Here is a 25,985-nt window from a genome sequence, read left to right on the forward strand (position 1 = left end):
AAAACGACCCCAGGTCAAAACGTTCCCTTGTCAAAACGTCAGAGTGCGAGCGTGTAAGTGACAGTGAGTGGTGATCAAAATACCCCAAAATATCAATAACAACGGTGTTTTCGACTGTTTTTTAATATGCCAACTTATAAGAAGGAAAGTCGATTATGGATTTTAGCTTCAAACATTACAAAATGTATTGTACAATGCATCAGCAAAATCTGGTTAGGTAAGGATTTATGTGTTTATACATATGTACTAGTTTTCGGTTAGTTGAAATTCGGGAACGATGGGTTGGTGTTTTGTCACAGAAATAATTTATAATGAAGTAAAATTAGTTTTAAGTGTGTTTTTTTCGCATTTTTTTATCTGCGTATTGACTATTGGGATTTTTTGTGAATTGGGAATTTTTTAGTTTGAAATTGGGTAAAGTAGTCTTACTGGTAATGTTGCCTTTTTACGGTACCAACTATAATATAGAGGAAAAATGCTGGTCTTGCATATGTTTTATATATGTATGCTTTGTTCCTACTCGCTCGTGTGGGTTCAAATTTTAGTCTGTATGTCCACTTGAAATACCTACACTATGGAAGTGAGATATTTTGCCAAATATCATGAAAGGTTGTAAAAGATAATATTTTGTTGTGTTGATATCCATGTCCAGTTTAAAATGGTTCCACTCTCTTTGAAACATTCTGGAGTCTGGATAGTCCATATAAACGGACTGCCAGAGCCTTTGATAATTTTTGCTATAGTGGCTCTGGCAACCCATTGGGTTATAAAGCTGATAGTTGAATTATTGCAACTAGAGTCTGGAGTGACTTAACTGAAACTGAAGGATTTTGAACAAGCAAGAAATCACAAGTCATCATGCAAATTGCTCAGAACTTTTGTTTTCATATTATCATAAATTTTTGTTAAGAGTTTAAATAAATAATACCTGGCTGCCACGAGGTGATGCAGTTTTTCTGGTATGACATGATAGTATCTGTACCAGACTTGAGCATGTTATTCATGATTGAAAAGGTCTGCCTGCTCTTTTGCCGTATTTACAAACTTGGACAGAACATTAGTTGCAATAATGTCACTGCCCACATGCAATCTGTGTCATAAATGCAAGAAAAGATTGGGTGTAAGTCAGACATCAAAAGGCAGATGAGATCAATACATTATCTTTGGGTCTCAGGTGAGCGCATCCAGGTTTTGAGCCTGGCCCTGTTGTCTTTTTATGATGGCAAAATATTTGTGCTTGTTATTTTAGAGACATTGAACACAACCAAGGTTGTCAACAAAGAGACATTTCTGAAACTCACCAAGTCCAGGGAGCCTGGAAGGGGTCTGGTCACCGTTAGCAACCACCACTCATACTTGGATGATCCTTTACTATGGGGTATGTATGCTATATGATCACCATTAGCAGCCACCACTTATACTTTGATGATCCTTTACTATGGGGTATGTATCCGTTAGTAACCACCATTCATATTGGATGATCCTTTACTATGGGGTATGTATCCATTAGCAACCACCACTCATACTTGGATGATTCTTTTCTATGGGATATGTATCCGTTAGCAACATCCACTTATATTTTGATGATCCTTTACTTTGGGGTATGTATCCATTAGTAACCACCACTCATATTGGATGATCCTTTACTAAGGCTCGATTGGTCATTGTCGGTTCGGGTACTACTTACATTTACCCTGTGTACTCTTAAGTATACTTTCACATTACCCGGGTACAGTAAATATACTTAAACGTACCCACTACCCAGTAGATATTAGACTACCCGAGTTGTATTCCCGCCTAAAATCTGATGTCGTAAAAAGCGCTACCTATTACCGTAAAACTATATTTGTGTCTTAAACAAACTTCTTTTTTTTTTTAAACTGCATCAACAAGCTGTTGAGTATGAGTTTTGATAATATAGAGGCTGTTTAACAGAAAATTTAACATAAATGTGAACATTATTAATTTTAAAAAAAAGCCGACAACTACCGATTTAGCGTGAAAATTCCCGGGTACGTTTAAGTATATTTACCGTACTCGGGGTAAATGTAAGTATACGTTAGAGTACCAGGGGTACATGTAAGGAGTACCCGAGCCGACAATGACCAATTGAGCTTTACTATGGGGTATGTATTTGTTAGCAACCACCACTCATGCTTGGATGATCCTTTACTAAGGAGTACGTATGTATAAAAAGGTCTCTTCCCGCGTCATCTATAAGTCGATTTAACAGACCTTTTCCCAAAGCAAAATGTTTAAAAAAAATGCCCTATTTGAATAAAAATCCCAAGAAAATTAAAATTCCTTATTTGAGATTTTCTATATTTTTAAAAGTAATGTCTAATAATTATTACAAAATGTATATCTCAATTTTATTTGAAGTACATCTAACGAAGTATGTAATTATAATTTATATGATTATTTTCTTGTAATTTGAATCATTATATAGCGTACCGGTAATATTAAATAAGTTTTTCCAGAATTAGTGAACTTTTCCCACACAAAAAAGATTCCCAAGCCCAAAATTGCATTTTTTCGCAAAATGGCCAGGAAAAAGCCTAAGTAAATAAAAACATTTACATGGTTTATTGTTTATTTGAAGCAGCATGTTAATTGTCTGATTATGGGATTTTTGCATTAAGTGTATGTGAAAAATATATATGTGTATATATGTGTATCTTTTGATGTGTTTGATGTAGTTGTTTTGCTTGCTTGCAGGAATGCCAGATTAATGGTTTTTTATGGATTATTGCTATTGAAGTAGTCTTTACTACAACAAACTCTCTTAAGAATGAATATGGTGTATGGCATGATAAAACAGAGCACTCCAGAATAATACTGGTCCTGACGGAAGCTTATTTGTTTCCCAAACAAATGGCTACCGAGTATATTTTCATATATATCATCGACATGTGCTTGGTTGTTACTGTTGAGACTATGTTGTTGTTTTTTTGTGATGTGGCAGAATAAGGAGCTTAAAATTAGGCTATGTTTGACTGGGGTTATGTGTATTACCGGTAGTAAGTGTTGGGTGAGCTTATTAAGATTTTTATCCTTCCCATCTAAAAGAAAAGAAATAAAAGCATAACATTTTTGGCAAGAACCTTTTGTCTGTCATTTCTCGTCCGCGTGTGTCGTCAGGCAATTGTCTAAATGATATTTAGGCTGAATTCTAAACTTGGTCATGTGGGGTAAAAGACTAGAATAGAACATCAAAGAGCTTGAGAACATTTAATGAGTCACATTTTTGAGCCCAATCATAATTAAAATTGCAAAGGACATTATTTTGTTCTATTGATATCCTGGCCAAGCACATAAAATCTGTGCCATAAAGGGTAAAATCTAAATTGCTAGGTCAGAACTTAACATTTACTCCGTATCAAACAAATACCCAAAAAGGGTCAGTTTATCTATCAGTAAGTTTCTTTGGGTCTCAGGTGCAGAGTGCCTGAGGACCTTTGGCCATCTTGTTATAAACACTTTTAGAATAATGATTTAGCTTACTTAAGGAAATTAAGAACTTTCAAGCATATATAGAGAGAGAATAACAGGTTACTGCCTGATGTTTTTGTAATATATCAGGCAAGGCTTAGAATAATATAATTATTATTATATTAATTATTTTATTCGTGCCTGATGTATTACATAAAGATCAGGCAGTAACCTGTTTTTCTGTTTATTATACCTCTACGTCCCCAATTTTAAAGAAATCATGAAAAATTTGCTAAAAAGCTGCAGTTTTAGCGGGAAATAATATTACTTTTGTCATTTGACGTGTTAATAATGACGTCCTGAGCACGCGCGCTTAATATTTGTACAAAAATGTTTTTTGCTGTTTGTGTTGCATTTTGTGTTGAAAATATATGACATCTTGGTATCAAATTGTTTGTTTTGTTGAATCTGATTGGATTTTACTAAAAATTATTACTTTTTACCTTGATTTTGTATTCTTTGCACATTTTTGTGTTTTGACTGCAGGTATATCACCATTTACATGGAAAAAAGGTATTGTTAGGACAGGGGGGGATATTCACATACCATCTTATGTTAGTAATATTAAAATGTTGGTGTTCGTTTAACCGCTTTTATTTGGCAAATAACAGTATTAAACTGATGTTATTTAAAACAGATTTCCAAATTGAGTAAAACAGTCAATACAATTTCATCATCAAATGAGACGTATTGAAGTAATCATAAGATAGATGCTTTGTGAATACCACCCCTGATGTACACTTTTTAAAAATGTAAATTCTCGAGTAAATTTTAAATTTAACCTCTAGAAAGTGACAGCACTGCTTATGTGGCTAGTCCCCCACCCATCTCCCTTGAGAATATCCTGGTCGTAATATTTTGTCAAATATGAAAACTGTTATGATTTCTGAAACTAGTTGCAATTTTTTAGTAGCATAAAGTTTTGTCATAATATATAGATAACATTGGCATCTATTTGAGAATATAAATTATTTGAAAAACTGGACTAATTATGGGAACAACCCTTCCGATGTTTGTTGTCAAGCATTGTTGGATGTTCAAAATCAACAAGCATAATTATGGTGACAGTGTGTTGAACACAAGTAACAGGTCTCTTTGTTAAAAATCATGGTCAGAATAAACTATAACAAAACATACTTTTAATGACAGGTGCATCCTATTAATTATGTCACTCTTGTATGTTGTTGATTTTGTGTTACTGAATTTCCCAAGTTTCAGAATTTTATATTTTACGTTTGTCGTATGTATGTCCTGCCTATTTCTCACTGTCTTTTCCTCATTGCTAGTTTTCCCATGTTGCCCATTAGAAACATGAGCACAATTTTTCTAATTTCCACATGTTGTCCATTACTAACATGAACACAATTTTGCTAGTTTTACCATGTTACCCATTACAAACATGAACACATTTTTTTCTAGTTTCCACATGTAGCCCATTACAAACATGAACACAATTTTGCTAGTTTCCCCATGTTGCCCATTACAAACATGAACACAATTTTGCTAATTTCCCCATGTTGCCCATTAAAAACATGAACACAATTTTGATAGTTTCCCGAGGTTGCCCATGACAAACGTGAACACACTTTTCCTAGTTTTCCCATGTTGCCCATTACATACATGAACACAATTTTGCTTGTTTGAAATTCCCATGTTCCCATTACAAACATGAACACAATTTTTCTAGTTTCCCCATGTTACCTGTTACAATCATGAACCCAACTTTGCTAGTTTCCCCATGTTGCCCATTAAAAACATGAACACAATGTTGCTAGTTTTCCCATGTAGCCCATTACAATCACGAACATAATGTTGCTAGTTTCCCCATGTTGCCCATTACAAACATGAACACAATTTTGCTAGTTTCCCCATGTTGCCATTTACACACATGAACACCATTTTGCTAGTTTCCTCATGTTGCCCATTACAAACATGAACACAATTTTGCTAGTTTCCACATGTAGCCCATTACAAACATGAACACAATTTTGCTATTTTCCCCATGTTGCCCAATACAAACATGAACACAATTTTGCTAGTTTCCCGATGTTGCCCATTACAAACATGAACCAAATTTTGCTAGTTTCCCCATGTTGCCCATTACAAACATGAGCACAATTTTGCTAGTTTCCCCATGTTGCCCATTACAAACATGAACAAACTATTGCCCTGCCACATATTGCCACCACATATGTATTCATGTAGAACAGTAGTAGAAGCATGCAACATGTGTAGCAGACTTCACATTTTCCAGTAGGCCACTACAAATTGATACTGCTGTTTCGTGGAATTCTGACCCAAAACATTGCAGTTAGCTCGAGCAATACAAATAAATATAAAATATTGTTATTCAATTTTAGATATAGTCAGGGCACAAAATGGAGGATAAAAAAAAGTGTACATTTCTGAAAATTGTTGAATATTTCAGCCAAACACATTCAGTTTATGCAATTCTACAATATTACTATTTACATTAAAACAAAAAAATAAACCATTTCTTAAAACATGCAGGGCTTACAGTAACCAAAATGAATAGAAAAAAGATCGAGTCACTTTTAAAAGACTTGGATATGTGACAAAATGGACCATGCTAGCCCAAATTATTTTTTTTATTTTTTTATTTTATGACTTTTAGGTACTGCAATTCAAAGAACATCTGATCAATTTGTTGTGGCCTTATGCATCACACTAATCTTTTGAGTTCAAATGTTACCATGTTATTGCACATTGCATAACAGTTCAGCATTGCACGTTGCATAACAGTTCAGCATTGCACGTTGCATAACAGTTCAGCATTCAGCATTGTGGCAAGTTGCTTTTTAATAAAAAAAATTGCCTTGGCCATATTATATCTAAGCTTTATGTAAGTCCATGTCTGGTGTAACAATTGTGATGCATTTCCATTCTTGAGAACAAATCTACTATGTACTTACAATTTTTATTTAAAAATTGAGACACAGTTACCTCATAATTTGGATAGCCCTTATCTTTGAAAACATGAGAACTTCAAACACATTTGTAATGAATGGCTGACACTGTGTGAAATAGTTGATAATATTTGCCTTAAATTCAGTTATTTATTAGGAAAAAATGTTTTTCTATCAAAGTTTGTTGTTGAATAACCCACAGTGAGGAGTGTAGATAAACATTAATTAACCCTTTCGAACGCAGAAGCAAATTGAAAATGGCTATGTGCAAAAAACATAAAACCAGAACAGCATGCAATTTACTGGCAGTTTGTTCAGGTTTTATGCTGTTTTCTACTCATCAGTATCTAAGGGTTGAAAATGAAGCCTTTAAAACTTCAATCTAGTTAGAAAGGTGTTTAATGAAATTTTACTTTCTAAGGGACTACACATGTGTCAAAATACTTAAAGGGTAAAGGGTTAAATACATATCTAAGTGGTAAAGGGTTAAGGGGTAAAGGGTTAAATCAAGAGTGAGTGGTATTGAAGTGATATGATAACAAGCATCTTTAACCCTTTCAGTGCGGGAACCGAATTTTGAAGGCCTTTGCAAACAGTTTGGATCCAGATGAGACGCCACAAAACGTGGCGTCTCATCAGGATCCAAACTGTTTGCTATTCTGATAGTATTCTTTGAAAAAAATCAAAGAAAATGCTTATTTTAGAAATTCAGCAGACGACATTTTAGCAGACAACAAATTTCCCAGCATGCAAAGGGTTAATCCTAACAGTGGGCTATTCAGCAACAAATTATATTAGAAAATGTATTATTTAAAATCTTACACAATCTTATTTTTCTTTGTTTGTATTATGACAGCTACATAAGATCTGTATTTATTTAAACGTGACCCATCTATCTAAAGTATATTCGTCCACACGTGTTTCTAAGTGACTGTAACATGCTAATAAATTCAGTGAAAGTATATTGGGCCAGTCTCCTTTGTAATGTTAGACATATAAATTATGGCATGATCACTAATTATCATTTAATATTTATATATATATGTAGCACACCGTCTTATTATATCTGTACAACATTATAATAAGCTGTCATATATATTCTAAATTTATACTCACTTAGATAGTAGGATTTCTGTTGACACAGAATTTTGATGGCATTATAATATGTGTATATTATCATGTAATATTTCTATATATGCAGTGCTCCAGCTAGGATTTGAAAAGGGCAGGGGGGCTTTTTTGTCAAAAGGGCACTTTTGACACGCAGTTTTTTGTCAAAAGGGCACTTTCGACGCGCAGTATTTTGTGAAAAGGGCACTTTCGAGCGCGCGGGTGTTTCTGGAATGCTTCCTATTGCATGTTAATTTATATGTTATAAATAATTCTATTGTTCCCATTATTATTAAACCATTCAAATATAATGTCTACAATGAGGATTAAACTTATAACAATGTAATAAGAGATTTATGAATTATCATATGTAAAAAAAAAAAAAAAAAATTTGAGGGGGGGGAAGGGCAGGGCGGAGGTTCGGGAGGGCAGGCCTAGCTGGAGCTCTGTATATGTATCACACTTTATTATCTGTTTGATATTATAGTTAGCTGTCATGACTCGTCTAAGATGATGGACACTTTTTGTCTTAAAAACAAGAATTTCTGCTGACAAAGAAGTCAGGTTTTGATTCAAGCATTTTTTTTGCTGTGCTGTGTTTTTTTATGGCAATTTCGGGGCCAATATTTGGCCCCATTCCCCTAAAAAAGAGTATATATTTTCCCCCTATTTTGTAGAAAAAATCCCCTCCAGAATTTAAAAAAAAAAAAAAATTTTTTTTTTTTAGAAAGAACTGTCTAATGATAAATATATCTCAAATTTATTTCATGAACAACTTAAAAAGTATATAACTATAATAAATATTTTTATTATTATTATAAAGAGTAATATTAAATTAGTTTTTCCAAAATCAGTGGACTTATCACATGAATTGCATTTTTTCCCAAAATGCCAGGAAAAGGTCTGATGTATCTATATTGTGTCAAAATTTGTTGATAAAAACATTCCAATTTGGTCCATTCTACTGATAAAAAAATGCTCAAATTTGCAATTTTATCGTTTAAAAAAAACACAATTTGACTCTAATTGGCTAGGAAAACTGTAACTGTGCATTACGGCTGAACTGTCTGAAACTAATGTTGAGAAAATCATTGATATATATATAAGAAAAAGGACAGAGACATTCAGCTGTGAATATTACATTCATACATACATGTGTATTCATATAATAAATATCATAAAATATAAAAGAGTGAATTTTTAATTTTCCCCTTTTCCTAAAAAACGACGTGTTTTTCCCCTTTGTATGGGCCCCGCCACCGTTCCCCTATAGGTGAAAAAAACACTGCCGTGCAATTGTAAAACTACTGGTCAACGACGTAAACAGAAGTCAAGAACCTGAGCAGAATTAGTATAAAATAGTTCTCAATCCAATGAAAGAATGTTCGTCAGATCATTATGAGGACCTTGATAATATGAAGTTTATAATAGTTCTGAATCCAATTAGGAAATACGTCTTGGATCATTAAGTGAATCTAAACAAAATTTCAGTTTGTTTATTGGCTAAATAGCAAGATTTTGTTGTTGTGATTAGGGCATATAAATATTTCCTTCACCCTACTTTTTTTTTATTCTTCCTTATTCTCCAAGGCATTGTTCATTTCAATGAGTTTAGTGCATGGAAAGCCTAAGGCTTATTTGAAACACTCTCGAGTCTGTTTCCTGGGGAGAACCAGTACTTGGTGTCTATGGGGGAGATCTAAAGAGTGCTCTCACAGTGGGGATCAAACCCGTGACCTTTTTGTCGCTAGGCGGCCTTAACAGCGATAATAAGATACTTTTTATGCCCCCACAAAGTGGGAGGCATTAAGCATTCCACATGTCTTGGCGTGTTTATATCCGTCCCTTCATCCCGAAACTGGTTTGAAGTCCTCTTTAAATTATTGGATGTTTCCTCCTATAATTTTCACAGTTGAATGACCTTGATTTTTAGATTATTACAAAGAAAGAAATTCTTGTTGCAACGAGGTTTGGCAGAATTATGTCCCTTTGTCGGTTTTTTCTTCCCTAAAATATATAAGTATAGTCCCAGAATTTTGTTTGGTTACTTCTCCTTGACTACTGGGTGAATCTAGCTTGAACTTTTACATTTGAATGACCTTAATCTGATAATAATTGGTTAGAAATGAATTTTAACTGGGACCAGTTGTGGCTGAATTATTGCCCTTTGTATTTCTGTCCACTGTAGAATATATAGTGGATTTGTTCAAGCAGGTTTTATATTATGGTATCAGTGTCTGTTACTACTTTATAGTTTGTTTAATATTTGTATACTCATTTCAAAAAATCAATGTGATTGTAAAGAAGTGAAGTCTTTTATTTTTATTAATTTTGATGTACATGTATAAAATTATGTGACAGTTGTTTGTTATAAAGTTTAGTTGTTTATGTAGTTTTCATCTGTTTTGTTGTGACTGACCATGTGATTTTGAAATGATAGTTTAATAACCAAATCCATATTGCTAATTATATTAACAATGTTATTCCGTACAAGCACAAATTCTAATACTTAGGATTGTATGAAGAAAACCCTGCATGAATAGTCTTTTTTATATGACATACATAATCATATCTCAAAATTCCTGATAATTTGTAGTTCTAGTAACATAATTTGTCGTTCAATTTAATTAATTCAAATATTATTTTATCAGTGCATAGCGGAGCTAGATAATAAATGAAAATCAAAGAAATGGCAAAAGGAAACAAAGGTAGACAATTTTATCCATTCTGTGCAGGTTTCCGGCCATGGAGCAATTTACTCAGCCTCGGTTCACCATGTCGCTGGGTACCAGCCGCCAAGGAAATCTGCTTCTACTCTCCTGCTACCACTCTCTTCTTCACGCTTGGACAGTAAGTGGCTTGATTGTCATGGAAGTCATTCATGGTACAATGAGGATGACTGACAGATGATAATAAACAAGTTGAGTCTGGCTCTGGGAAAACTTGGTTTAATGAATGTGCGTAAAGTGCCGTCCCGTATTACAGACATGGCCAAGACTGTCACAATTTACAAGCCAGACTGACCTTCAAGGAGCACAAATTAACTTGCCATTTGAAACTTCACAGGCCTCAATTATAAGTATTTACCTAAGAGGCATGGCAAAGTAAATTGAAAAAACGGCATTTAAAAGTATGGTTGATTTAAGAAAAAGGCAAAAAATAGCATGAAAAGCCTGATTCGGGGAAATAAATTAAGCCTGTAATGACCAGTTTGGGGAAAATATTTACACCTATAAACATACATACTTGAGTTTTATTGATGTATTTAACTTAGATTTATTAATGTACTTCATATGTTTACCTTTCAATAACTTCTATTTCACTAACATGCCATTACAGTAAACTGTAAAGAGTGACAAACATCATAAATCAGAATATGCAGGTGAATCTGATTATACGCAAATCCACTAAGATATAAATCAATTGACGTTTTCGACATGGGTGCAACACAACATAAAATCGTAAAGATCCCTCTACTTTCGCGAAAAAATATTTATTTTGACGACGTCTTTTAATGAAAACTTGAGACGCTCTTTTAACGGTCTGAAAATTTATGGATGCCGCACTGCGCTACTGACAGTTGTTATGAATTTTAACAAAAACGATCTTTTTATTTCCGGATCATGAATCGGCAACCACCCAATTAGGTTGATGTGAAAACTGCGTGAGAGTTACAATCTTTAGAAGCAAAAATTACTGGACAGCAAGTCAGATGATCTTGCATTTTACTGTCAGGCTTTTGAAATGTATGTCGGCAATGTCCAAAGGGCTATCGCCATGTCTAAGATTAGCCTGTGTAGTCTGCAAAGACTAATCAGGGATGATACTTTCTGCCTCAACTGTTTTCTTGTGTTGATGAGACTTACTATAAAAGCGTGTCGTCCCCCAGCCTAATTAGCATGTGTGGATTGCAAAAGCTGATTTAGGATGACACTAAACACACTTTCATTAACTCTTTCAGTGCGGGAACCGAATTTTGAAGGCCTTTGCAAACAGTTTGGATCCAGATGAGACGCCACAGAACGTGGCGTCTCATCTGGATCTAAACTGTTTGCTATTCTGATATTATTTTTTGAAAAAAAATTGAAGAAAATGCTAATTTTAGAAATTCAGCAGATGACATTTTAGCAGACGACAAATTTCCCAGCATGCAAAGGGTTAGTTCTCATTTTCCCAGAGCACAGCTCATTTAGAAATCATCCAGGACCATTGCAATACTATTTATGTTGCTCCCTGACCTATAAAGTATTTACCATGAATGATTATCTCAATGATAATCTCAATTCACAAGCCGGCGAAGAAAACAATTCTGAATTTCATTCATTTCATTTAAAATTAGTTTTTTGGTAAGCACAAGAACTTTGGAAAACAGTCAAAACTATTTCCTGGTTCATATTTCCTGGGGAAGGCTTCACACCACATCAAGAAAAAGTGCACTATGAAGATATTGAATTGATTTAACATTGTTTTTTTCTGTTCTCATTTAGGGCCTGTAGGGGGACCCATTCCCAATGGAAGAAAGTATAAATTTTGTCCAAATGGGAACATAAAATTTCCCAATTGAAGGTTTCAAAAACAAAAATATTTTTTTTAGATAAATGAATCTGATTTAGTTCATCTCCCATCAAGCTCATAAGTTAAGACATTGCATCTTGGGAAATTTGTCGTCTGCTAAAATGTCGTCTGCTGAATTTCTAAAATTAGCATTTTCTTCGATTTTTTTCAAAGAATACTATCAGAATAGCAAACAGTTTAGATCCTGATGAAACGCCACGTTTTGTGGCGTCTCATCTGGATCCAAACTGTTTTCAAAGGCCTTTAAAATTCGGTTCCCGCACTGAAAGGGTAAAGACATAGTACATTTATGCAAATCTTTTTTTAAGTATTTTTAAGCAAAAAGACAGCAACACTAATTTCCCGATTTCAGCAAAACAACATGATTTTTCAGAATCCAAAGGGACCCGGCCATATTCCCAAAATGGTGAAAAAACACTTTATAAACAACAAGTTTAAACCAGTTATGACAATGTTGTGTACTGTCAGTGTTACAGGTAGGATTTGATGAGTGCAGTATGCTAATTTGTCAAGCACTTAAGCAGGTGCAGTAATATTATCCCTGTGGCATATCTGTATGTAGTGTATGTTTTACGAGTACATATTTCATATAACATGTATTTATATTTTATTTTAAACATTATATCTATAATTAATTAAACAAGTTCAACTGTAAAAATTATAATGTTCCTGTATTATAATGTGATCATGGTTATGGTCCAATTGGCCAAGGAAGTAGGACCTTAGGGCGACAGAATACTATGTATTCCCCTCTGTTAAGGCCTGGCTGGAGCATTGGGTCTATGTTTGCTGCTGCCTTTTGCAGGTGTATCCCTGTGGTGCGGGGTGACGGGGTGTACCAGGAGGGCATGGACCAGATCCTGGACAAGGTCAACACTGGACAGTGGGTCCACATGTTCCCAGAAGGTATGTAGCAGACATTAGTATATTATGAGGGCTAATTCTGGGAATATCAGGCTTAATGCATGAGCGTAAAGTTTGATAAGCACAGGCTAATCAGGGACGACACTCTCCGTCTAAACTGGATTTTGGTTTAGAAAACACTTCGTATAAACAATAAAATTCACAAAAGCGCAAAGTGTCGTCCCTGAATATCTGGTGTGGAATGCACAAGCTAATCTGGGACAACACTTTACGGTCATGCATTAAACCCACTTTTCCAAAAATATTGCTTGTTTTATAGAGCTCGAGTGTTGTTTGTATGCAATTCTAAAGGTTATATGTTGGGATCTGTATGCAACATATTTTTGAATGTTCCTGCATATTAAAGATGGTTTCAATTTGTCATTTACAAGACAATATGGTAGTACCATCAAAATATTATGAAATGTATCTGATTTATAGTCCTGAACCGTCCTTGTCAAAAAATTAAACAAATACAAATATTAGAAAATTATTAGTTTATTCAACACTTGTGTGCAAAAAGATGATATATTTGTACGAGGAACACAGCTAACATACCATATTTGGAGAGCAGAAAAGGGGAGTCCAATGTGAGAATAAGTACAAATGGACAGCAATTTTAAACGCTGTTAAATAATTTTTTGATTATTTACCTATTATATTCCTTCCATTATCTTCATTATGCATGTTTATAATGGGCAACAATGTCAAGTCCATAAAAAGACAAACATCATGTAATTATGTCTTGAAATGTCAATGGTTTACATCTTTTTTTTCTCCATACAAAAACCCTATTGGAATTATACTAAGAAAGTTATTTTAAATATATTTTAAATGTGGGAATTATTATCGGGTAATAAACGGCACCACAGACATCTTTGATTAAATTTTTCACAATCAAATTTAAATATGAAATAGTGGAGAATAATGTACAACTGTTATCTGTCCACTTGGCAACCATATAAAAGTTCAAGAAATTGTTTGCATTATTTTTAGCTCATCTATTTTTGAAAAAAAATTATGAGCTATTGTCATCACCTTGGCGTCGGCGTTGGCGTCGGCGCCCGGTTAAGTTTTGCGTTTAGGTCCACTTTTCTCAGAAAGTATCAATGCTATTGCAATCAAACTTGGTACACTTACTAACTATCATGAGGGGACTGGGCAGGCAAAGTAAGATAACTCTGGCGTGCATTTTGACAGAATTATGTGCCCTTTTTATACTTAGAAAATTGAAAATTTGGTTAAGTTTTGTGTTTAGGTCCACTTAGTTCCTACAGTATCAAAGCTATTGCTTTCATACTTGCAACACTTATTAACTATCATAAGGGGACTGTGCAGTCAAAGTAATGCAACTCTGACTGGCATTTTGACAGAATTATGTGCCCTTTTTATACTTAGAAAATTGAAAATTTGGTTAAGTTTTGTGTTTTGGTCCACTTTACCCCTAAAGTATCATAGATATTGCTTTCATACTTGGAACACTCGCAAACTATCATAAGGGTACAGTAAAAGGACAAGTTGCATAACTCTGGTTGTCATTTTTACGGGATTATGGCCCTTTTTTGACTTAGTAACTTTGAATATATGGTTAAATTTTGTGTTTCGATCCACTTTACTTCTTAAGTATCAAGGCTATTGCTTTCAAACTTCAAATACTTTCATGCTATCATGAGGTTACTGTACCTGGCAAGTTGAATTTTACCTTGACCTTTGAATGACCTTGACTCTCAAGGTCAAATTATTAAATTTTGCTAAAATTGCCATAACTTCTTTACTTATGATTTGATTTGATTGATACTTTGACAAAACTACTCTTACCTGACATACCACAATAGACTCCACCCAAACCATCCCCTGTGCCCTCCCCCCCTCCCCTGTGCCCTCCCCCCCTCCCCCCTTCCCCCCCTATTTTTTTTTTTTAAGATCATCTCACAAATGACCACCACACCCTCACACTATACCCCCCCCCACCCCACCCCCCCCAATTTTATTTTTTTTAACGGTTAAAAAACACAAATAATTATTTTTATTATTTTATGTTTGAAATACCGTCCAACCATCGCACCCAAGAATCCACCCCCCCCCCTCCCCCCCACCCCACCCCCAATTTTTTTTTTGAAACGTTTAAAAAAACACAAATATTTATTTTTATTATTTTATGTTTGAAATACCGTCCAACCATCGCACCCAAAAATCCCCACCCCCACTCCCCCCCCCGATTTTTTTATATTTTTTGCGCTTTTTTTTCGCATTTTTGGAAGATAATGTAATAAATTCCACACCCCCACACTATACACCCCTCTTCACTCTGCCCCTCCCTCCTTTGTGATTGAAAATGAGAGTCCCTTCACCTTTAAAAAGAAAATAGATGAGCGGTCTGCACCCCAAGTGGTGCTCTTGTTATGTACATTCCTTTACTATTTACTAAGAGTTAACAAATTAATTCATGTTTCACAAAGATATTAGCCGCGCTATGACAAAATGGGGCTTAATGCGTCTGTGTAAAATGTCGTTCAAGATTAGCCTGTGCAGTCCGAACCGGCTAATCAGGGCCATTGCCCCTTAAAAACTCCATTTTCGTTAGTAACTGACCTCTGAACCATAAAAGCGAAGAGTGTTGTTTCTGATTTGCCTGTGTAGATTGCACAGGATAATCTGGGACGACACTTTCAGCACAAGCATAAAAACTTTTCCAAGAGCAAGGCTGATATCATTTTTGTTCCAGGCCTGGTGAATGTTTCAAAGGAGCGAATGAGACTGAAGTGGGGGGTGGGTCGGATCATAGCAGAAGCTGATGTAACTCCCATCGTGCTACCATTCTATCATTTAGGTCAGCGATTTTGTTCCTTCTTTATAAAGTACGGGTAATAGGCACTTTGCTGATGTCACCCCCATAGTGCTACCATTCTATCATTTAGGATAGCGATTTGGTTCCCTCTATTAAGTACCGGTAATAGGCACTTTGCTGATGTCACCCCCATAGTGCTACCATTCTATCATTTAGGTGAGCGATTTTGTTCCCTCTATAAAGTACCGGTAATAGGCACTTTGCTGATGTCACCCCCATAGTGCTACCGTTCTATCATTTAGGTGAGCGATTTGGTTCCCTCTATAAAGTACCGGTAATAGGCACTTTGCTGATGTCACCCCCATAGTGCTACCGTTCTATCATTTAGGTGAGCGATTTTGTTCCCTCTATAAAGTACCGGTAATAGGCACTTTGCTGATGTCACCCCCATAGTGCTACCGTTCTATCATTTAGGTGAGCGATTTGGTTCCCTCTATAAAGTACCGGTAATAGGCACTTTTCCAATCTGGGAAATCTAGGGCACTTGGGATGGTTAGGTATGGTAATTGAAAATTTGGAAATAAAAATAATTTGATGTTTCTCGTGTTTGCTTAGCTTGTTTACACTTTATAAATGTTCAGGGTAAGACGAATAAAAATTACATATCCTTCATGTGTGGATAAAGCAAACATTTACCATAATTTACCATGTATGATGGGCAGTCTTACCCGCAAATTTCAATTAAAAAAAAGATTGTGAGTTATAAATTGTAGCAACTGTTTGTTGAACAGTAAAATTGCGGATTATTGAACAGGTTTCTTTCTTAGAAAATTTAGTTTCCTCCATTATGGCATTAAAAATGTGCGGGTTATACATGCATGGATGTGCATAATACGTAGTCAACTAAGGTAAGGTAATAATATAAAGAATAGCAGCTGCACATAGTTACAAGGATGGTTTTCTTTTTATTTCCAGGACTGGATACAATTTTACCGATTCAACCTCCCCATTGGCCTCGCTTGGGAAAGGTTAGTTAATGTATTAGATTAATAATTAATACATTTGGTAACCATTTTAAATTGTTATAATATACTTGTTTAAAAAGACTTGTTTATAGATATTGAAAGTTAACCATTCTGTGTCATAACTGGAAGGGTTCAAGCATAGGAGCTGAAATTTTCAAATAAAAGTTTTATAGAAGTGAGAACAAAAACTGATAATAATGAAACAAAAACTGAAAAATAATGAAACAAAAACTGAAAAATAATGAAAACAAATCAAGTTTGTTTTAGAAAAATGCAAATTGATTTTGGGATCAACATGTTTACGATCAAGGCCACATGTGCTTGGAGCATGAACATTTTTTGCATACATTATCTAGAGAATTCTTAGGATCTCATATATTAGTATGCTGGTTAATCTTAACATAACATAATGATGACCCTTAATGATTTTTAAACCAAGAGATCAAAGGTCAAGTTCACAGGGATGACTTTGCTGCAAGTCAGGGGAATACATGTTTTACAAATATCTATTGTTCTTTTTTTTGCACAAAGCAGTGAAAAAAATATCAGTCTGTGAAATGATCCTTTTTGTGTAAGCAAATTTGTACTCTTCTGTAGATTGTTACCATAGTGATAGGAGAACCAATAGACTACACCGAAGAAGTGACCCGAATGAAGGCATGCCAAATGTCTATGGTAAGACTTCATTAATGTCTAAAACTGAAGATGTTTTGTTATCTAGCTTTGGTTTAACCTTGTGACAAAACTGTGAGAAAACTGACAACAGGAAAGAAAAAATATTTTTTCTTAAGTACTGATTTGAGATAGTAATGAAGACGGCTTAATATAATGGATTTATAGATATATTTAAAAATTGCAATTTATATTTGATTTTTATGTCCCCCACCACTATAGTGGGGTACATATTGTTTTTGCCCTGTCAGTTGGTCTGTTGGTTTATTTGCTCCAACTTTAACATTTTGCCATAACTTTTGCAATATTGAAGATAGCAACTTCATATTTGGCATGCATGTGTATCTCATGGAGCTGCACATTTTGAGTGGTGAAAGGTCAAGGTCATCCTTCAAGGTTAACGGTCAAATATATAGCTTCAAAGCGGCGCAGAAGGGGACATAGTGTTTCTGACAAACACATTTCTTGTTTTTAGTAATCTAGGATAAATGGGAAATCACTTGCCTTGGTATTGAAATTTAAGAAAACATAAAATGATAGGATTTATTCTTTGCTGTTGTCAGTAACGTTGTTGATATCATTTCTATGTTTTCTTAATTGCACAATATGATTATGTAAAAACTGTCTGAAAAGGTATGTATATTTCATATGCTTTATTGTAAGATAAATCTAACATAATATTTTATCTATCCAAGATTGAATTTAGTGTTGAGTACATGTAGTAAGAATGATTATTACTGATAGTAATATATTACTGTTTATGTATTATGGCACATTTTTCACAAACCGTATGTAATCACAATTAAAAAATAAATTGTTATTAAAATTAAGTTAATAATTAAATACCATTTTTAGTAAGTAATTAAATATCATTTTTATTTCCTTTAAGAAAAGTGAAAATGTCTGTTATACCTTATTAATAATATATAAATAAGTGAATGTAATCACATTGCATTCGCTGAATTTACTTACTAGTATATTCAATTGTAAAATGTGTGTATCTTGTACCTATACATTATTTATTTGGGTCCATTCTTTAAGTAAATAAATGAGCCTTTCTGTGGGAAAATGGGGCTTAATACAAGGGCGTAATGTGTTGTCACAGATTAGCTCGTGTATTCAGCACTGGATAATCAGGGACAACACTTTCAGCTTTTAAGGCATTTTTCGTTCAAATCCAAAACAAATTCCAAAATCTTAGGCAGAAAGTGTCATCTCTGCCTGTGCGGACTGAACAGGCTAATCTAGGAAAACACTACACACATGCATTAAGCCCAGGTTTCCCAAAACATGGCTCAAGTAAATGTTTTCATTTCAGGAGGAGATACGGAAGGCAATTACAGATGATATTCAGGAAAAAGTATATCAGCTGAAACAGGAAGCAGAACGGGTTCATTTCCCTCGTATTGGGTTGACATCTCCCAGAGGGGTGTTGTCTACTGTAGATGAGTTGTCAGCAGCCAGTGGAACAGACGTGACATCACAGCCCAGCAATGGCAGATAGCAGAAGAGAACAGCTGCATTTGAAAATATATGCACATGTTTTTATTGTTATGTGGATTTTTAAATCTGGCTTATATATTAGTGAACGCTTGGCAGGCGGCCGGTTTGGGCAAATTCTATGTGAACAATAACAATTGAAATTTTTGTATTTTTGACGTATTTTTTGGCCAACAATCAGGACAATTGGAAAATGGTGATTTTTATACGCCTGTTTTAAAAAAAACTGGACGTATTATAGTTTCACCTTGGCGGCGGGCGGCGTCCACAGCAGTGTCCGCTCTCTAATTCAAATAGTTTTCATCCGATCTTCACCAAACTTGGTCAGAAGTTTTATCTAGACAATATCTAGGTCAAGTTAGAATATGGTTTATGCCGGGTCAAAAACAAGGTCACAGGGTCACTTAGTGCATTTCAAGCATTTAGCATGGTGTCCGCTCTCTAATTGAAGTAGTTTTTATCTGATCTTCACCAAACTTGGTCAGAAGTTGTATCTGGACAATATTTAGGTCAAGTTCGAATATGGTTCATGCCGGGTCAAAAACTAGGTCACGGGATCACTTAGTGCATTTCAAGCATTTAGCATGGTGTCCGGTCTTTAATAGAAGTAGTTTTCATCCGATAATCACCATACTTGGTCAGAAGTTGTATCTAGACAATATCTACGTCAAGTACGAATATGGGTCATGCAGGGTCAAAAACTAGGTCACAGGGTCACTTAGTGCATTTCAAGCATTTAGCATGGTGTCCGCTCTCTAATTGAAGTAGTTTTCATCCAATCTTCACCAAATTTGGTCAGAAGTTGTGTCTAGACAATATCTAGGTCAAGTTCAAATATGGGTCATGCCAGTCAAAAACTAGATCACTAGGTCACTTAGTGCATTTCAAGCATTTAGCATGGTGTCCGCTCTCTAATTGAAGTAGTTTTCATCTGATCTTCACCAAATTTGGTCAGAAGTTGTGTCTAGATGATATGTAGGTCAAGTTCAAATATGGGTCATGGTCAAGTTATCAAGTTGTCCAAAACCTTCAAACGGGCGTATCTTGTTACAATATGTGAACAAGTCCCTTTGAATCAAAATGATTTAAATAGTCCGGTCAGTTTCACATTTGCCAGTGTTTGACTATTAAATGAATATTTATTAACATTTTAATCAATCTTGAGTGTATTGCTTTTTACATAAATGAGAAAAACTCATTTGATCACTGTTTCAAAAATTCAAATATGTAACAGCGTATCAAAGCAAAAATATTATGTCAGTTATTTTATGTCATCTCTTCATTTCAGTATTTTTAGACCAATAATTTACTAAGTCATTCAAAACTTCAAATATTTAGTTTATTCCTTTACTGAATATCAAACTTCCATACTTTTTCCCCTACCCGGACATGTACCCTTACATCACTCAGTTGCGACATAAACAATTTGGCATTAACCCAGTTATGCCTAGTGGACTCTCCCATCCTTCTAAATTGGATCAATTTATTTCAAAAATTAGGGATGTCTAGTATATTTATTTCTATATTTAGAATACTTTTTACAGAAATTCCTTTAAGCAAACAGCGCAGACCCATCTGGGTCTACGCTGTTTGCCAAGGCCTTTTTTTATAGACGCTAGGCATAAATAGGTTAAAGCAGTTTCCGCATTTTTTGTCTTGTTTTACACAGAATTCGGGTAATTGATCTTGCTCTTTGTTATTTCCAAGCAGCTGTTGTTTATATTGCTTTAACTTGTTTACGCACTGTTCAGGATTTTTATTATTTAATTTTATTAATTGTACGTGTGTATGCATTCTATTTATCTTGATCTGTTTCTTTGCAGTTTTAGTTGGTTGATATTAATATATTTTTGATGTTTATTTTATTCTGTTCTGAATTGGTTCTGAAAATAAGCCATTGGTTTCCTTAACATCAACATTTAATAGTTCTATAATATGTTGTAAATAGTAGTGTTCATGGTTTTATTTTGATCTATATCTCCTATGGGCTCTGGTTTTGGTGAACAATATAGCAAATGTGTTTGTCAAAATGTATCATATGAATGTCATGCTTCATGAGTATTATTTCATATTGTTTAAATGATATTTATTATGTGTTTTGTTTATGCTAGAACAAGTAGCCCACTACTCCGCCCCCCCCCCCCCCCCCCCCTCAAAAAAAAGAAAAAGCTTTCTAATAAAAAATAAAAATAATACATCATATTTGCAATACGTTTAAGACATTCTTATAATTGTTAACGTAATTGTTTAGTTTTTATGCTCGAGGACGCTTTTATAAAAGTACGGGTAATTAATATATGCCATCTTCAGTTGTGCAGTGTCATTGATAAAATAACACCCCATCGGATTACCTGTACATCCGTGAAAAACATAGATAATTGACACTATCAATTAGTATATGTGCATGTGTTTATTGTCCCCTACCTGTTTCACCGGAGGGGACTTATGGTTTGCGCTCTGTGTGTCCGTCAGTCTGTGAGTCTGTCACACTTTTCTAGATCCTGCGATAACTTAAAAAGTTCTTAATATTTGTCATGAAACTTGAAACATGGATAGATGGCAATAAGGACATTATGCACGTCATTTCATTTTGTTCCTACGTCAAAAAATTCTGGTTGCTATGGCAACAAATATTTTAAAAATATATATATATATATATTTCTGACAATGGTGGAACTGTAACTCCAATATAACGCGCTCCGTTATAACGCTTAATCCAATATAACGCGGGGGGTGCTTGGATCCCATTTTTTCTCCAACCTTCCATTTGATTTCTGATTCAAATCAGTATTATGCAACTTCATGTATTTTCAGACAATTCAAAGATGGCGGCAATCACATGTTGATTGCTTTATTCAACCGTCCATTGAACCGATTATAATCGCCTCGAGGTTAAACAACACCGACAGTTAATTAGTGTTAATCTATTGTGTAATGTCAATAAAGGTGTGAAAAACTCGCGTGTCAGTGTTTATTACATGTATTCCTCATCAGAGCGGTTCAGTGCGATAATTTCCTTAAGTTAAGTGCAAGCGGGATAGTTATACAATTAAAGTAATTCAAAACGATTGAAACATTCTTACTTTGATATGGTTGCAGTTTGACTATATTAAATGAGCGGCTGTGAAATATACTGCCAACTGTATAAAACAACTTTTTCTGTCATTTCATGATCATTCTAATATTATGTCATTTAATATTTCAGTTCGTGTATAAGAAATTAAATAATGCAGACGATTTATTTACATGCGAACGCAGTGTACCGGTAATTGTTAACAGAGTTTCACTTTCATTTTCGCGCGGTATCAGAAAGTCCCCGGGAAACACGTTTTTTGCATGCGTATGACGCAATAAAACAATTTTTGTACATGAATCGTATTGCATTCGATCTAAATTTAAAGTCGCTCGTCCAATGAAAGCTCTGCCCCATAATGCACTGTACTCTTAACACTTCTGAAAATGGCATATATGTGTACGGTTGTGTTTACGAATTTCTTAAACATATATCGTCATTTATAATCAAGATTATTATTTTTAAGTGATGTTGCAATTTTATTGGATTATCGGATAAATGTGCACATAAGCAAAGCGGTATGTATACTGTTATCGATACGATTCGGTTTATATTCATGTATTTGCGTCAACACAGCATGGCAATATACATGACCTATATTATAGGCTATTCTATACCTGTTTTTAACCAGGTTTTCCGAAGGAAAAAACTGGTTATTAGATTGGCGAATGCGGGCGGGCTGGCTGGCAGGCGGGCGGAACAAGCTTGTCCGGGCCATAACTATGTCGTTCATTGTCATATTTTAAAATCATTTGGCACATTTGTTCACAATCATTGGACGGTGTGTCGCGCGAAATAATTACGTCGATATCTCCAAGGTCAAGGTCACACTTTGAGTTCAAAGATCAAAATTGGCAATAAATGAGCTTGTCTGGGCCATAACTATGTCATTCATTGTGAGATTTTACAATTATTTGGCACATTTGTTCACCATCATGGGACGGTGTGTCGCACGAAAGAATCACATCAATATCTCCACTGTCAAGTTCACCACAACTTAAAATAGATTTATTTTGAAACAAACTTACAAAGGGGGTTAATTTTGTTTGTTCATTTCAAAAATTCAGTTTGAGTTGTCTCCCTTAATCAGATTTTTTTTCACAATAAAAACCTGGTTTTGTGACAATTTTGTCCCTTGTTTTTTATAGCGCCCTGCAGTAAATGAGCTCAAAACTTATAACGCGGATCCGTTATAACGCTGTTTCGCGGCTTGGACCCCATTGACCGCGCTATATTGGAGTTACAGTGCTTGGCAATAGTCTTGTTTATTATATATCATAGAGATATTTGGACCAAACAAAAATGTGTCAAATACCTGTGGTTTAAACAGCATATATTCACAATTTTGTTGTTGATTGTTTTTTTTTTTTTTAGCTGACCTGAGCACAACGTGCTCATGGCATGCTTTTGGGATACCATGATGTCCTTTGTCCGACTGTACATGCATGTGTCCGTTTAATTTGTCTTCAATCAACATCTCTTGAACTGCCAGGCAGAAATTGGAAAAACTTCATAGCAATGTTCCCTGGATGCTCCTCTATGCAAATTGTTTAAGTCCAATACCTTCATCGGAACTGGGCGCAAAATGGGATTTTGAAAATAAAAACGACTTGTGAAACCGCAAGGCCCAGGATTTTTTAATATTGGGTAGGTAGCAAATTATTGTGGTTCTCTATAAGGCTTATTCAAATTATGCTTCCCAGGTCAAAACTGGTCCACAACTGTGAGCTGCAATTAGGTGGAATAATGACACTTATTGAACTTTTTGCTCAGTATAGAATCAATTATGATGTTCTTTTCCATTGTATTTGTTAATTTTATTCTAGTAAACTTTGACATGTGCAGTAGTCATTCACATGAGTCGCATTCTGAGAATGAGTCGCATTCTGAGAAAACTGGGCTTAATGCCTGTGTGTAAATTGTCGTCCCAGATTAGCCTGTGTGGTCTGTACAGGCTAATCAGGGACGACACTTTGTGCCTAAACTTGGTTTTTGGTAAGGAAACTAATAATACCATAAAAGCGGAAAGTGTCGTCCCTGATTAGCCTGTGTGGACTGCACAGGCTAATCTGGAACAACACTTTACACCCATGCATTATGCCCAGTTTTCTCAGAAAGCGACTCACATGATGTTTGACTCAGACTGGGTGTGATAGTCTTCATTTTAGAAAAACTGTTTTAGAATATCAGGGCCTGCATGGTTGCTTAAAACTGAAACAACCAGTTTAGATAGCAACTGTTCATTTTTGGATCAAGTTATTTATGTGACTTAATTGTTAATATACATATATGTGTTGATGGTAATCAAAATTGAATGCTCAAATAATTGCCTAAGTTTGATAATAGTATATTGCTTTCCAAATATATGTTATTTGAGTCTGAAGTTAATAGGTTGTTACCTTAGCTGGCCATTAAATGTTTTAAGCAACTGGGCCCAGAAGGTCATATAAAATGTGTATTTTGTAATTGTATTTATCACAGATGATATGAACAGTATTTTGAGAATGGACCGTGCTCTGTGAAAAAGGGGTTAAATGCATTTGCATAAAGTGTCGTCCTAGATTAGCCTGTGCAGTCCACACAGGCTTATGAGGGATGACACTTTCCGCTTTTAGGATACTTTTCGTTTCAAGAAAGTCTCTTCTTAGCAAAAATCAAGTTTAGGCGTAAAGTGTCGTCCCTGATAAGCCTGTGCGGATGTGCAGGCTAATCTGAGACGACACTTTACACACATTCATTAAACCCCTTTTTCACAGAACACCACCCATTTGTTATTTATTCACTGTATACTCTTATTATACTGATCATTTCATTTTGATATTCTACTACATGTTTTGTGCTGTATCAATTGAAAGAAATTCTTATCTTGCTTTGTTAATCATCAGTACATAAAGATCTGAGCATTTGTTTTGGAAAAAAACCTGAAACTTAGATAAACAGAGATTACAAGAATGAACACAATTTTACAAATTTAATTTTTGTATCATTTTCTTGAAATTAAAAAGAAAAGCCAGTAAAAATAATGAATGGACAAGGTTTTATTAAAAATGTTTGCGGCCACTTTTCAGCCCGAACTTAATTGCTTTATGTGTCTAGTACAAAAATAAACCTATGCAGTTATGGTTATAAATTCAAGAGCCAAATGTCAAATTACTTCTTATTCTTTGAAGTATGTCTGTCAAATTTTACATTTAATATGCATATTATCATGTGTCATGATTACATATGCTGGTACTTTGTATTTGTTTTGTCATTAAATTCAAACAGAACATACCCAACTTGTCTGTTCTTTCATTAAATATGCAAACAACTTTGAATACAAAGTTTTCTTATCACTAGATCAAATGTTTGATCTTGCTTTTCACTATTTTCAATCAGTGTTGAAGTTTAAAGTTCATTTGAATGGAATTTTATTCCAGAAGTCACAAGTTAATCATGATCGATATCACCACTTCGTGGTGCACTTTACCACAAGTTCATGTCACGTCTGTGACAAAGATGTTTTGGAGGCCATGCATGATATAACAATGATTATGATGAAATAATGTCAAGTTTTAGACAGGTGTTAGTAAAACATCCATTTTCTAATAGTAATATGTTTCATTTTTCTTATTACATTAAAAATACACCAATTGGACTTCGCTTAAAAGAGTCGAAAATTACATAGGTCTGTAACAGTAAAGTACACTTTCTGTAATTTTTTACTGTTCACATTTATGTCTGGAGCATGTTTTATAGGTCGTATGCGTAGACTATTTCATTGATGATGTCTTTGATTTCATTCAGCTTGATGTCCTCTTTAAAAACCTGTAATAATAATAAACAACTAGATATGTACTGTCATAGTTGCCATGTAGTAAAACTATTTAAATGGCAAATGCATTTTATATAACCGACCTCTTGTGAACTATAAACATTTT

The 25,985-nt window shown here is 34.6% G+C and overlaps 2 protein-coding genes across 3 annotated transcripts in view; one reads left to right on the forward strand and one right to left on the reverse strand.

Moving 5' to 3' along the window:
* The window catches only part of LOC127880518 (protein rolling stone-like), a 317,579-nt gene that overhangs the window by 159,526 nt on the left and 132,068 nt on the right, over nucleotides 1-25,985 (reverse strand). The window lies entirely within an intron of this gene.
* On the forward strand, nucleotides 502-25,323 carry LOC127831198 (tafazzin-like). The gene is made up of 9 exons (XM_052356189.1): nucleotides 502-580; nucleotides 1,250-1,378; nucleotides 3,979-4,005; nucleotides 10,265-10,379; nucleotides 12,910-13,010; nucleotides 15,733-15,837; nucleotides 16,771-16,823; nucleotides 17,418-17,495; nucleotides 18,811-25,323. Exons 1-9 carry the CDS (start codon nucleotides 502-504, stop codon nucleotides 18,994-18,996), a joined length of 873 nt encoding a protein of 290 aa, XP_052212149.1. The 3' UTR covers nucleotides 18,997-25,323.

The sequence above is a fragment of the Dreissena polymorpha genome, chromosome 5 (assembly GCF_020536995.1).
Source record: "Dreissena polymorpha isolate Duluth1 chromosome 5, UMN_Dpol_1.0, whole genome shotgun sequence".
Lineage (NCBI taxonomy): Eukaryota > Metazoa > Mollusca > Bivalvia > Myida > Dreissenidae > Dreissena > Dreissena polymorpha.

Excerpts from the sequence above, each read along its gene's own strand:
- LOC127831198 (XM_052356189.1), top strand. The coding sequence starts at position 502 with ATGTATGCTTTGTTCCTACTCGCTCGTGTGGGTTCAAATTTTAGTCTG. Across the intron at positions 581-1,249 it reads GAAATACCTACACTATGGAA|AGACATTGAACACAACCAAG; the intron begins GTGAGATATTTT and ends TTGTTATTTTAG. Across the intron at positions 17,496-18,810 it reads AGGCATGCCAAATGTCTATG|GAGGAGATACGGAAGGCAAT; the intron begins GTAAGACTTCAT and ends TTTTCATTTCAG.